The sequence below is a fragment of the Henckelia pumila genome, chromosome 4 (assembly GCF_033568475.1).
Source record: "Henckelia pumila isolate YLH828 chromosome 4, ASM3356847v2, whole genome shotgun sequence".
NCBI lineage: Eukaryota > Viridiplantae > Streptophyta > Magnoliopsida > Lamiales > Gesneriaceae > Henckelia > Henckelia pumila.
The window spans coordinates 191,137,582-191,150,161 of NC_133123.1; the positions used below are offsets into that span (position 1 = coordinate 191,137,582).

Consider the following 12,580-nt stretch of genomic DNA (forward strand, 5'->3'; position numbering starts at 1 on the left):
ACATGCTCCATGCACTCAAATCAGATTCAAATCTTTGCCAACTATAAATAGAGGCCATCCATGGTTATTTGGAGACATCCCAACTCATCTCTTTTCTCCTTTGCAAGCAATTTCTCACTATCAAAGTGTTTGTGTGATATATTTGAGAGTGTTTGTAAAAATAGTTTGTGAGTTCGTTGTGCTATTGTTGTAAACACTTGAGTGTGAAGCCAAGTGTATTGTGCTATCGTTTTAAGCACTTGAGTGTGAAGCCAAGTGTTTGTGTTGAGGCTATCCTTGGAGCCCTTAAGGCCAAGAGTATCGAGTTGTATCGGCGCGGTGATCGTGTCAAGTTTTACGGCTATCCTTGGAGCCATCAAGGCCAAGAAGTTGAAGTGCTAGTGAATCCTTGGTTAATCGATTTTAACCAAGAAGGGGAGACGTAGACGATTTATCGTCGAACTTTCATAAACATATCCTATCTCATTTATCGCTTTATTTCTTTTACGCATTTATTTACCGCATTTATTTTTGATTGCTTTAAGTCTTCCGCTTGCGTATTTGCATAATCGCTTTAAATTGCTAAAGTTGCCAATAGAACTTAAATTCCCCCCCCCCCCCCAAATTAGGTTCTAACATCATGATTTCCTCAACCTCTTCTTCAGCGGTGACAGCTGTGTCTTCTATTAGGTTGACTTTTTCCATGCTAGAAAGTCCAGGTCTATCAACTCTATCCGTCCTGGTCACCTTTTGTTCTATTCTGACCTCCTCCACATAGCATTTGCGAGCAATAACTTGATCACCTTGTACTTCACCGATCTCGAACTTTATTTTCTGATGCAGAGCTGACGCAACAGCCATGAAAGTGGTCATGGCAGGTCTACCCAGTATGGCATTATAGGCAGACGGAGCATCTACTATAATAAAGCTCACAATCCTGGTCTTGCGATCGTTGCCTTTCCCAAGAGTTAGGGGTAGATGTACTAACCCAATAGGCCGGATTGCATGACCCGTGAAACAAAAGAGTGATGTTACGACGGGCTCCATTTTGTACTGTCCCAGGTCCATTTGATTGATAGCTTCTTGGAATAGAACATTGACAGAATTGCCTGAATCCACAAATATCCGGGCCACATCGTAATTTGCGACCATGGCCCTTATTACCAGTGCATCATTATAATTGCTAGAAACCCATTTTAAATCTTCCGGCCCAAAAGAGAGGGTCGGTCCAGTGTTGACAGTCTGATTGTCAATCTCCATATTTATCAATTTTTGGCTGCTAGATTTTCTAGCTCGATTGGAATCTCCATCAGTAGGGCCTCCAGAAATCATGTTGATAATTCCTCGAGCAGGTGGGGCCGGTCTTTGATGAGCTCGATCATCCCTGGGCTGGTCTTGATTTGGATGATTAAAATCTTTGTGAGAAGGAACAGTCCTGGCTCTTTGTCTTGACCTTCCTCCCTGTCCCCTGTTTGGGCGATACCCCTCTTGACGGGTCAATATATTTTTTAATTCAGAGTGTTGCTATATTATCCTTTCAATATCTTGATCTAATTGACGACAGTTCTCCGTAGTATGCCCATACTCATTGTGAAAGTGACAATACTTATCTGATTCCCTATTTCGAGGTCCCTTTTCAGTCCATGGAGGTCTTTGCGTGAGTTTCCGATCGTCACAAATTTGAAGAGCTCGGACTTTGCTCATGCGCAAAGGAGTGAAAGAGGTGAATTCTCCCAATAGTGCGGGTCGGAATGATTGTCCTATCCCGGAATTACTGCTCGGAACCCTATTATTCTTTGGACTTTTTGGTCGTTCCCTCTTCACAGCTGCTCGCGAGACCTGTATTTCTTCCATGTTGACATATTTCTTAGCTCGGGCGAGTAATTTCTCGTATGTCTCCGGCGACCTCTTTATTAGAGATTTGAGAAAATCCTTCGTATCCAGTCCTTGCATGAAGGCACTGATGAGCAGGTCTGGGGTAGCCATGGGTACCTCGAGAGCCAAGGCACTAAACCTGCGGATATATGTTCTCAAATTTTCATGTTCTCGTTGCTTGATTGCAAAGAGGCTGAAAGTAGTGGTAGGATGCTTTTTGCTGCTAGCAAAGTGATGCAAAAAAGATTTGCTAAAATCCTTGAACTCCTTGATCTCCCCAGGGCGTAGCATATTGAACCATTGCTGGGTTGGTCCTATAAGAGTAGTAAGGAAAGACCGGCACTTGATCTGATCAGAATATTTATGCAACAGAGCTGCATTCTCAAAGCGTGCTAAATGGTCTTCAGGATCTCCTTTACCATCATACTCCCCGACGTGAGGCAATTTGAATTGTTTGGGGAGATCGGCGTCCAATATCTCCTGAGTAAAAGGAATGTTTCTGGTTGTGGTAGCTAGGTACCCGGCCTGCTTCTTCCTTAGCTGCTCCATCTCTTCCTTCAACTTTTTGATCTCCTCGAGTTGGGCATTATGATCGGGGTGCGGGGGATTGGCCTCACCCCTTTCCGCCAAAGCCCTCTGAACAGCCTGAGTTACTAACTCCTCTAAATTTGGGTGATTTCCATTCTGATTAGCCATCGAAACTCTTTTTCTTCAAATTCCTACAGACGGCGCCAATTGATGATGTTGGAATTTTACCTCGGGTTTGGTCTGGTAGAATGGATCCTCCAACTCCTTTATGAAGCAGGTCGGGTCGGGTATCAATGAAATCTGCGCAAGCAACAGCTAGGTCAAGGGGCGCCGAAGGTGTTTTCGGCATGACCCCTCCGATGCCTAAGTCAGTCTTGAAGGCAGAGGGTATGATTAATGCGAAAACTGAGAGATATGAGTGTGTGAATGTAAAAGTGAGAGTGAATGTGTGATGAATAATGAGTAGTGAATAATGAATCATTAAACCATAACAGTACCTGTATTTATAGGGGAAAATAGAGTAAGTTACCTAATCGAACTATAACATGTCCTGAAGTAGGACTCTTCATTCATTGGTCCGTCCTTGAGTTTATCCCTATCTCATTCATATCTATGCAATGACCAAGCTTATCTTCAATGTATTTGAGTCTTACTTGAACTAGAAAACATACCAAGCCCATTGGGCCCCAGCTTGGGTCGGCCCATTAACAGCAGCCCAGGTCATGATGTGCCCTAACAGGTAGGAAACTGGGCTGGACCTTATATATATAATAATAATCCAATAATTGGGCCAACCCTCTTAAACCCATAATGAACGGGTACGGGTTAAAATAATTTCCCGGGGTATCAATATATATATATATATAGTCTTGATGACTTAGGATAACCTTCTTTGATTAGAATCCAACAAAAGATGAAAACAAGATTTCATTAGGAATCAAATACTTTTAAACATAAGATAATATATATCTACCATATTTAAATAAGTCTCAAAAAAAAAAACAAAACACTTAATTGAATCGCACATAGGAAAGAAAGTTAAGGAACACACGTTCCTTTCATCTTCTTATTTTTAAATCTTCAGCAACACATTATATTTTTTCAAATTCTGAGTACATTCAATCTTGTTGATACATAATTTTCGAAATATATGTGCTCAATATTTGAACCATAAAGAGAATTCATTCTCAATAAATATTGTCAAACAATCTCGATGTTTTATTGTCGTGAATCGTGATATATACAATTAACCATATTAAAAATAAATATAATCTTGAAACAGAATCAATTTGTCGACAATAAATCCTAGATTGGTGGAAAAGGTCGCTCTTTGGCCTGCACGTGTCAGTGATCTATTCGTTAGACTGCGACCTCGTAATGTTAAATTATTTTAATATCTTCCACTTAAAGTTTTCCTTTTTCTTTCTTTCGAGCGTACGAGGATCTCACCTCTGTGCTGACATGTGTACTGCCTTTCTTTTATCATAAACCCATATATTAATTTTTTAAAAACATATATTATGTACAACGAAAGTTAATTACATGTTTGATTATATATTATGTTTAAATTTACAGAATTATTACAATGAGATATCTTTTCATTATTGTATATATTTGAGATAATTTTATAATTTTGAATATATCTAATTTTGTGTGTAACATTTATTGTATATATAGCATAACTCTTAATTTTAAATGCTGGCAACTAATATAAATTTACAACATCTACAACTTTTAAATTCGAGATGTATCCTTATTTTAACATGGGACGGGACAGACATGGGTTCGCAGATGTCTTTAAATATTGATGGCCAGGACTTGACTTAGATCATACTCTGAAGGGTGGTGTATTTTAATAAATTAATGTTTGATTATTAGTGTAGGCAGTCCCATTACAGTGATTTAACAGCTAACTTCTTCAATAAAATATTGTCCAAATTTAATTATATTCAATTTACTTGCTAATATATGTTTGTTATCTAAATATTGGAGCAGAAAAAAATGATTGCATTCCATCTTATAGTAACTATAGTACTTTTTATCTTTAAAAATAAGAACATAAAAAAAAATTCACAAAATATCTAATTCCTCGTTATTGGGTACAATAACTATTCCTGCTAGGAGAGTGATAATTAAAATTTTCATACTTAAGATATTGTACTGTTTAAAATATTGTAGTTACATCATCACTATCGGCTATAATTTTTGGTGAAACGGCAAACGCTAAATATCATATATGCCTATATATATAATGATAAGACTAATAAAATAAGGACGTAAACATATACTTTGAACAAAAAAATTACTTTGATATCATTATACATTATATTTTATTTTATTATATAAATATATGCATCAACACCAAGATTCGTTAGTTATTGTAAAAAAAAAAAATAGAAGCAAACCATTTTTGGTGTTAACATTAAACAATCAAGGGCTCCATGTTTTCTACAGTGGTATTCCCATTCTTGCAAAAATCACTCTCTTAAAATTTCCATTTAAAGCCACCAAATAGCTTCAAAACATGTATTAAGGGTTTCCAAAAGAGCCCTAGCTAACTAGATAAGTTGTTTGGATTCGAAGAGAAAATGGGTCGGGGAAAGATCGAAATCCGTAGGATCGAGAACTCGACGAGCCGGCAAGTGACTTTCTCCAAGAGGAGGAGTGGCTTGATCAAGAAGGCTAGGGAATTATCAATCCTTTGTGATGCTGAAGTGGGATTGATTGTTTTCTCAAGCACTGGAAAGTTATATGAATTTGCAAGCACAAGGTTTGATAAATATATGGGAGTTTCCACATAATTAATTTGTCTATCTTTGATAAATATTTTATGTTTGTGTTTATCTTAGTTTTTTTTTTTTAATTTTACGTTTCAATTATTTCGTGTTTGAGCATGAAGAAATGGTAATTATTTTCCAATATATAGTTTCCAATTAACTGAATTTTATTTTAAGTCCGCCGTTGATTTACATAAATTTGAGGAAAATTTTATTTTTCTTCACAAGAATCTGTATTTAAAGCCTTATTTTCTTTATCTGTTAGGTTTTTTTGAATTTAAATTATTACCCAGTATTTGTAAGAGCTTATTTCAAGTGTTTTCAAGGTCTAACCAATGAAATGTTTGGAAATATTTATATAAAATTTAAGAAACACTTAAAATAATTTATTACAACCGGTATCTTAATATTTGTATATACCTAGCTTCATGAAAGTGGCGAAGTCCATTTTAGTTTTCATTTAATTTCATTTTCTTTTAAACTATTAACTCATATATATAGTTGATCATAGATTCATAATTCTAATGATTGGAACGTAGATCAGGTATAATTCGTTACAAATCGATATTAGACATACCCAAACTAGGTATCTTAAATGTCTGGTTTTAAATTTAATTCAAATCTCGCTATTCTATATATATATATATATATATATATATATATATATATATATATATAGGGTGCGTGTATATAATATATATATATATATATATATATAGTTTATTTGGTCTCTAATTTAATACACGGGTTAATTGCATACACTATCGCAGTACGTAATTTACAAGATTGCTAAAATTTCCTATGAAAATAGAATGATTTATTAATTTCTAGTGTTTTTAAATTTTGAGCCCACATATATCCTAATATTTTCAAATTTTGAATACATATTATCTTGTCCGTACGTGTTTTCAGAGGTATTTTTGCTAAAATTTAAAAACATTGAGAGTTAATTAATAATCATAGAGGATTTCATCAATCTCGTAATTTATAATGAGTAGTACTGTATGTGATTAACCCTCTCATATATGTTGTGAAACTATTGAATATTCATTTTGAGGCATGAAATGTAGCAAAAAAAAAGTCATTAATTAACTTGAAGTTAGTATTTTAGATTAATATGAACGCGTGCATACAATAAGCTGCCATCATAGTTAATAATTCCGAGAACTAATAATTGTCCCCCCCAAAAAAAAGGGAGAAGGGAAAAACTATAAACTCAAATTTTGGGGATAAAATTTAAATTTTTGAAAAAGCTATATAAAAACCTTCATTATATATAACTGATTTGTGTAATTATTTTTGCTACCAGCGTGAATTCGGTCATAGAGAGATACCATAAAATAAACAAAGAGGATAATGATCAGCTGCTGAATCCTTCTTCACAGATCAAGGTACTTGTAATTAACATTTTGTTTATCGTCAACGATTTTTGTTCTCTTTAATTGAATGATCAGAAATATGAATGCCTCATTGTTAATATATGAAATTAAATCAATGTTTTTAACTCAAATTAATAGGATAAAGATACTCATTTTATTATTCAAATTATTCTCATAAATATATCAAAATGGGATTGAGGTGCACATGGATTATCGATCGTTGTTTTTGGTTATTTTAAACTAGTTTTGGCAAAGGGAAGCAGCAAGCCTGAGGAAGCAACTGCAGGACTTGCAAGAAAACCACAGGTCAGTTCAACAATTATATGGTTTATTGTAAAATATTGGAAAAATTACATTTTTTATCATGTGATTTACACATTTTTTATTTTTTTTATTAATTCACGATTTCAGTCTACTAATTTGTGTTTTCCCCCTAATTTTAGTCACTTTTCACCGAAGTCTTGACGTGATATTGACCACATTAGTATTTTGCGACGGCACGTTAGCACTACGTTGAAAAATAACAAAAATTGAAAAAAAAATTAATTTAGTTTACAAAGACTTTAAATTGAACTATAATATGACCAAATATGAAAAATATGAAAGTTACATGAAAAAAAAATGTAATTTTCCTTGAAATATTTTAATACATGTATTCGTTATGTTGAACTTTGCTATTGTATCAAATTCGTCATGAGGTTTTTTTATTTTTATTTATCGTTCATATAATGTAATTAACCATGTGGATGCCTAAGCTAAACGAGTATTTGTTGATAGAATTGAGACTTTTCCTTCGTTTGTATCATTATCTTGGCGTCATATAACCATGATCTTACCTATAAATCATGATCTTACCCATCAATATTTATATATAAATAAGAATCCCTCTAATAGAGACAAAAAAATTACACCATATTTTTTTTTTGTCAAAATTACGCATACATGGACCATGGTATAGATATTACACATTTCTTTCTCTTTTTTTTTCTCTTTGAATTTTTTTGCAGTTTGTATAAATATAATTAATTCAAATAGCAGTATGATATTTCGTAACTTTTTACAACTATGATATTATACCTCTATTTGAATATAAATCAAATAAATATAAAAAATATGATACAAACACGAAACGTGCATGTGCGCAAAAGCACTAGTGTTATTCTTAACGTTGGAACCCATTGTCTTTAACATAAATTTTTCGCTCATCAGTCGTAGTCACTCGTCGGTTTTTCTGCTGATCTGGCTTTGGTCTGATCATAGTTATTTGAAGCAAACGGCACATGCACTAAGACGTATCATAAATATCACACATGCTACGCTATGATGCGTTTACACCCGTAGTCTAATTAATATCTCCTCTTCTATATGACATACTGAGAAAATATTTCAAAGTTTCTCTTGCATTGTCTGCATTCTGCAGGCAGCTTTTAGGAGAAGGTATTTCGGGGTTGAGTGTGGAACAACTCCAAAATCTTGAAAACCAGATAGAAAAGAGTTTGAAAGGAGTGCGCATGCAAAAGGTTATGTTCCCCAATTTGTAGCAAAAAGTAAGTAAGGGTCAGTACAAATTTAAATTTCCTAATAATAAAATTACTTTTTTCTTCCAATATGCAGGATCAATTGCTGATGGATGAAATCAAAGGATTAAACCAGAAGGTCCTCTTCAAATAGGGTTAATATTTTACAAACTTTCCGTATTGGTTCTCTCATGTGCATTTGAATGGATGAGTTTCATAGAAGTTAGGTAAAAGAGTGAACATTTCAAGTTATCCATAGGGTATTATACCAAGGATGGTATTGATAAATGTTCACCGTTAAATGCACCCTCAGGATAGAATCTTTATGATAACTAGCTACAAACGCATACACGTTGTGTGTGAAATATAATGTACAGAAAATAAGGGGTAGTGGGAGAACATATATAGGTCTTGGACAGATGAGAAGTTGGATTTAGAATTGGTCATGGATATTACGATATTGTCGTTCAATTATTTTATCAGTCAATAAAATTGAGGGGTATTTTAATCTACACACATAAATTACCAAATCAGTTTTTATATGGGGTTGAGACTTTATTAAATTGTAAGATTTATATCTCATTACCTGAAAATGGGTTATCCAAATAGGAATAACACATGGTCCTAAAAATAGGAATTTATGTTTTTTTTAAGGAAAATTTGGCCTCTTAACTTGTTCATTTTTTTTTATTTTTGATCAATTAATTTTTCAAAATTTGGTTTCGATAAACTAATTTTTTGTTTTCGGCTATTTATGTCTAATTAATGATATATCAGCATTAATTAGATAAAAATAACCAGAAATTAAAAGTTAGTGTATCAAAAACAAACTTAAAAAACTTAGTGGAGTACTAAAACCCAAAATGGAACAAGTTAGTACCATAAGCACCTGTAAAAGGAGGTAAGTTTGGACGACAGAGAGTTAACTCTTGCCCCGACTATATTTCGCCATTCACAAACCATATTTTGGCATCCCAAAAAGTAGTTTTGACCTTGATACACATGATATATATTTTCCCAACACAAATTAATTAGTTTAGAAGCTAATTTGTTGCAGGGATACTTGATTTATCAAGAAAATATCAAGTTATGGAAGAAGGTATGTTTCTATATATTAATATAGACGAGGCATGCAATGGATTATCTAGCTAACACAAGTTGTGATCCAGCAGGTTCATTGTGTTAGAAGCAAACCAAATGATCACAGAGTTTCCCCGATCTCTTACGCCATGATCGACGACAAATATAAGTTAAGCAATCTCGAGCCACTGGAGACTGCAAACATGTTCGAGTTGGGGTATGTACAAGCTGGGAGCGAGACGAAATCATATTTCGTATAAATATATCCACGTACGTAAATCACAGACATGAATCAGGTTCATGACTTGAAGAAGATTTATGTGAAGAGGTGCTAAAGGTCTATAGAGTGTCGTGTGTTGATACCATTTTGTCGATCTTTTGATTTTGATCATAGTTAAGGTGTACGACGTTGTTTATGTTTATAGTGTTAGATCAATTTAATTAAATGGGCTTATATGTGAATAATTATGTATTGTGGGCTGTCAGTTAAGTTGAGTCCAAAATAAAGTGATCAATTAAAGTTTTAAGTTATTCGACTTTAATGTATCTAATACGACATGGGTCTTTGATGTGTAGAGACTAAAATATAATTTCTGATTTTGTGATGGGCTGAATCAGAAATAATAGAGATAATTAACAGAATTATCTATATAACGTGGTTATGGTCCCCAGATTACGCGTATCACGTTCCACTATCTCTAATCCCCATTATTAGAATAGAACCAGAGAGAAAACAGAGGGCTCTCAGGAAGAACGCGTAGATCTGGAAAGATCAACCAGTCGTTCTCTACAGATTACTACAGATTTAAGGCCATGGCTTCAGGTATGCTTCCGCTTTAAGTTTTTTCAGATTAATCTTGATGATTTGCATGACGATTCTGGCTATAATTTTATGGATTTAAGATTTCCAACAAGTGGTATCAGAGCCACCCATGTTTAAATCATTAAGATGAAAATTATATTCGATTTGGTTTAATCGAAAACAGAATATGATTATTGTGTATGAAATTCGAAATTTTCAGTCCAGTATTTTTTATTTTTTATTTATTGATTTTCGGATTTATTTAAAAAAATAAAATAAAATAAAACTGGAAAATTTTTGAATTCCCGATTAGGGTTTCAGGCCGCCGGTTTTTGCAAAAATCGGCCGAGCTACAGGCCGTTTCAGACGGCGGAAGATGAGGCGTTTTCTTGCCCATGCTGAGAAACCTCACAAAGTTCAGTTTATTGGCCGGATTCTGTCTCCCATCCGTCGGATTTCGAAGCCAAAGCTTCGACTGCCATGTCGCGAGCTTCGAAAATTCGGGGTCAATTTTCCGGTCGTTCGATGGGCAATCGGGACGGGTGATGGGGCAGTCGTGGTCGCCGCCTCGTGCTCAAGTTTCCGGTCGGAATTTTGCCGGTAATGGGCGGCGGCGGCGGCGGCGGCGGCGTGGAGATGGGTTAGGGTTTGTTCCTTTTGTGTGCAATTTTCGATTTTTCGAAAATTTAAAAAAAAAAAAAAAAAAATTTTTTTAAATTCAAGGAAACGAGAATTTCATAATTCAGATTTATAAAAATATATATATATATATATATATATTTATATTCTGACCCATCAAATTTTTTGGATATAGTTTAAATTTAGTTATAAATCCAATAATTTATTTTTGGGTTTAAGGTTTAAATATTTAGTTTATTCAAATAATGATAAGATTTATTTTATATATTTTAAAATGAATTAATTGAAACATGATGTCGCCAAAGTGACCTCTCTTGTGAATTTTAATTTATTTTAAAATATAAAAAGTTTTTTGCGTATGTAATTTTTTATAAAGTATTATTCGGCCCAAAGGAAGTTTAATATTTAATATTTTTACATATGCATGTGTAGTGGTAAACATGTGACAGTTATTCAATTTTATGTAAATAATAAATCGGTCTAAAGAAAAATTTTTATTTGACATAATATTTATTGTCAGTGTTTGACTACTATGTCAGGATATCACTTACAAGTTAATATTTTGTCCAAAGATAAAATATTAATGGAGTTATCGGTATTTTGTAATGGGGTTTACATTATTTGAATTTATTGATTATTTTATATGGATATTTGTTGAGCATGTAATATTTTTATTTTTGTTCTCTGTTCAGATTTAATTCCTGCAAATATCAGTTCCAACATCAATTCAATTCCTCTGTTAAATGGCTCAAACTTCAAATCATGGCAAGAGAATTTGCTTATAGTTCTCGGAGTCATGGATCTAGATCTTGCGATAAGGGTTGACCGTCCTCCTGCTCTTACTGAAAAGAGTACCTCTGATGATAAGAGGGAGTTTGAAAAGTGGGAGAGGTCGAATCGCATGTGTCTTATGACTATGAAGAAAGCTATTCCGGAAACATTCAGGGGCACGATGTCTAGCGACATCACTACGGCAAAAGATTTCCTTACAGATATTGAAAAGAGGTTTGTCAAGAATGAAAAGTCTGAAATTGGTACACTCTTGGCAAATCTAATTTCAATGAGGTATAAGGGTAAAGGCAATATTCGGGAGTACATTATGGAAATGTCTCATCTTGTTTCAAAATTGAAAGCACTTAAGCTTGAACTCTCTGAGGACTTGCAAGTGCATTTGGTTCTGTTATCTCTTCCTCATTAGTTTAACCAGTTTAAGGTGAGCTATAATTGTCAGAAAGAGACTTGGTCTCTGAATGAGCTCATCTCACACTGTGTTCAGGAAGAGAAAAGGTTGAAGCAAGATAAGACAGAAAGTGCTCATTTCGCCTCTACCTCAAAAACCAGGGATAAAGGAAATAAAAGGAAGGATAAGGAAGCTGCGGTTACACAACCGCAAAAGAAACAACAGAAGGATCCAAGTGGTTCTCACAGTACTGGTTGTTTCTTTTGTGGTGGTGAAAATCATGTGAAGAAGCAATGCACTAATTATCACGCATGGCGTGCTAAGAAAGGTATGCTTCTTAATATGGTTTGTTCTGAGGTTAATTTGATTTCAGTGCCTAGACACATGTGGTGGATAGATTCTGGTGCAACAACTCACATCAGTGTGTCTATGCAGGGTTGCCTGGATTGCCGAAAACCAAATGATGCTGAAAGATTCATCTATGTTGGTGATGGCAACAAAGTTCAAGTTGAAGCAATTGGAAAATTTAGATTATTATTAAAGACTGGAATTTATTTGGATCTTTTTGAAACATTTATTGTACCGTCTTTTAGGAGGAATTTGGTTTCTATTTTTGCATTGGACAAATCTGGTTTTTCTTGTTCTTTTGGAAATGGAATATTCAGTTTGTTTCGTGATTCAAATTTAGTTGGTTGCGGTTCTTTATCAGGCTATGATAATCTTTATTCTTTGGATACTATTGCTTCATTTAACGAATCCCTGCAAACCAGTAAAGGCACTAAAAGAAAATTAATCAGTGAGAATTCAGCTGCGTTATGGCACAA

The 12,580-nt window shown here is 34.1% G+C and overlaps 2 protein-coding genes across 2 annotated transcripts; one reads left to right on the forward strand and one right to left on the reverse strand.

Annotated features, from left to right (window-relative positions):
* Positions 1–1,503: 1,503 nt before the first annotated feature.
* On the reverse strand, positions 1,504–2,550 carry LOC140862482 (uncharacterized). The gene has a single exon (XM_073265504.1). It carries the CDS (start codon positions 2,548–2,550, stop codon positions 1,504–1,506), a length of 1,047 nt encoding a protein of 348 aa, XP_073121605.1.
* A 2,420-nt stretch (positions 2,551–4,970) lies between these two features.
* LOC140862483 (agamous-like MADS-box protein AGL11) lies at positions 4,971–10,541 on the forward strand. Its single transcript, XM_073265505.1, has 9 exons — positions 4,971–5,152; positions 6,469–6,550; positions 6,783–6,844; positions 7,959–8,058; positions 8,153–8,194; positions 9,113–9,154; positions 9,228–9,352; positions 9,856–9,958; positions 10,251–10,541. Exons 1-9 carry the CDS (start codon positions 4,971–4,973, stop codon positions 10,539–10,541), a joined length of 1,029 nt encoding a protein of 342 aa, XP_073121606.1.
* The last annotated feature ends 2,039 nt before the right edge of the window (positions 10,542–12,580 follow it).

Coding starts and splice junctions, on each gene's coding strand:
- LOC140862482 (XM_073265504.1), bottom strand. CDS start 2,550: ATGGCTAATCAGAATGGAAATCACCCAAATTTAGAGGAGTTAGTAACT.
- LOC140862483 (XM_073265505.1), top strand. CDS start 4,971: ATGGGTCGGGGAAAGATCGAAATCCGTAGGATCGAGAACTCGACGAGC. Junction 6,551..6,782: donor ATCCTTCTTCACAGATCAAG/GTACTTGTAATT, acceptor ATTTTAAACTAG/TTTTGGCAAAGGGAAGCAGC. Junction 8,195..9,112: donor TCAAAGGATTAAACCAGAAG/GTCCTCTTCAAA, acceptor AATTTGTTGCAG/GGATACTTGATTTATCAAGA.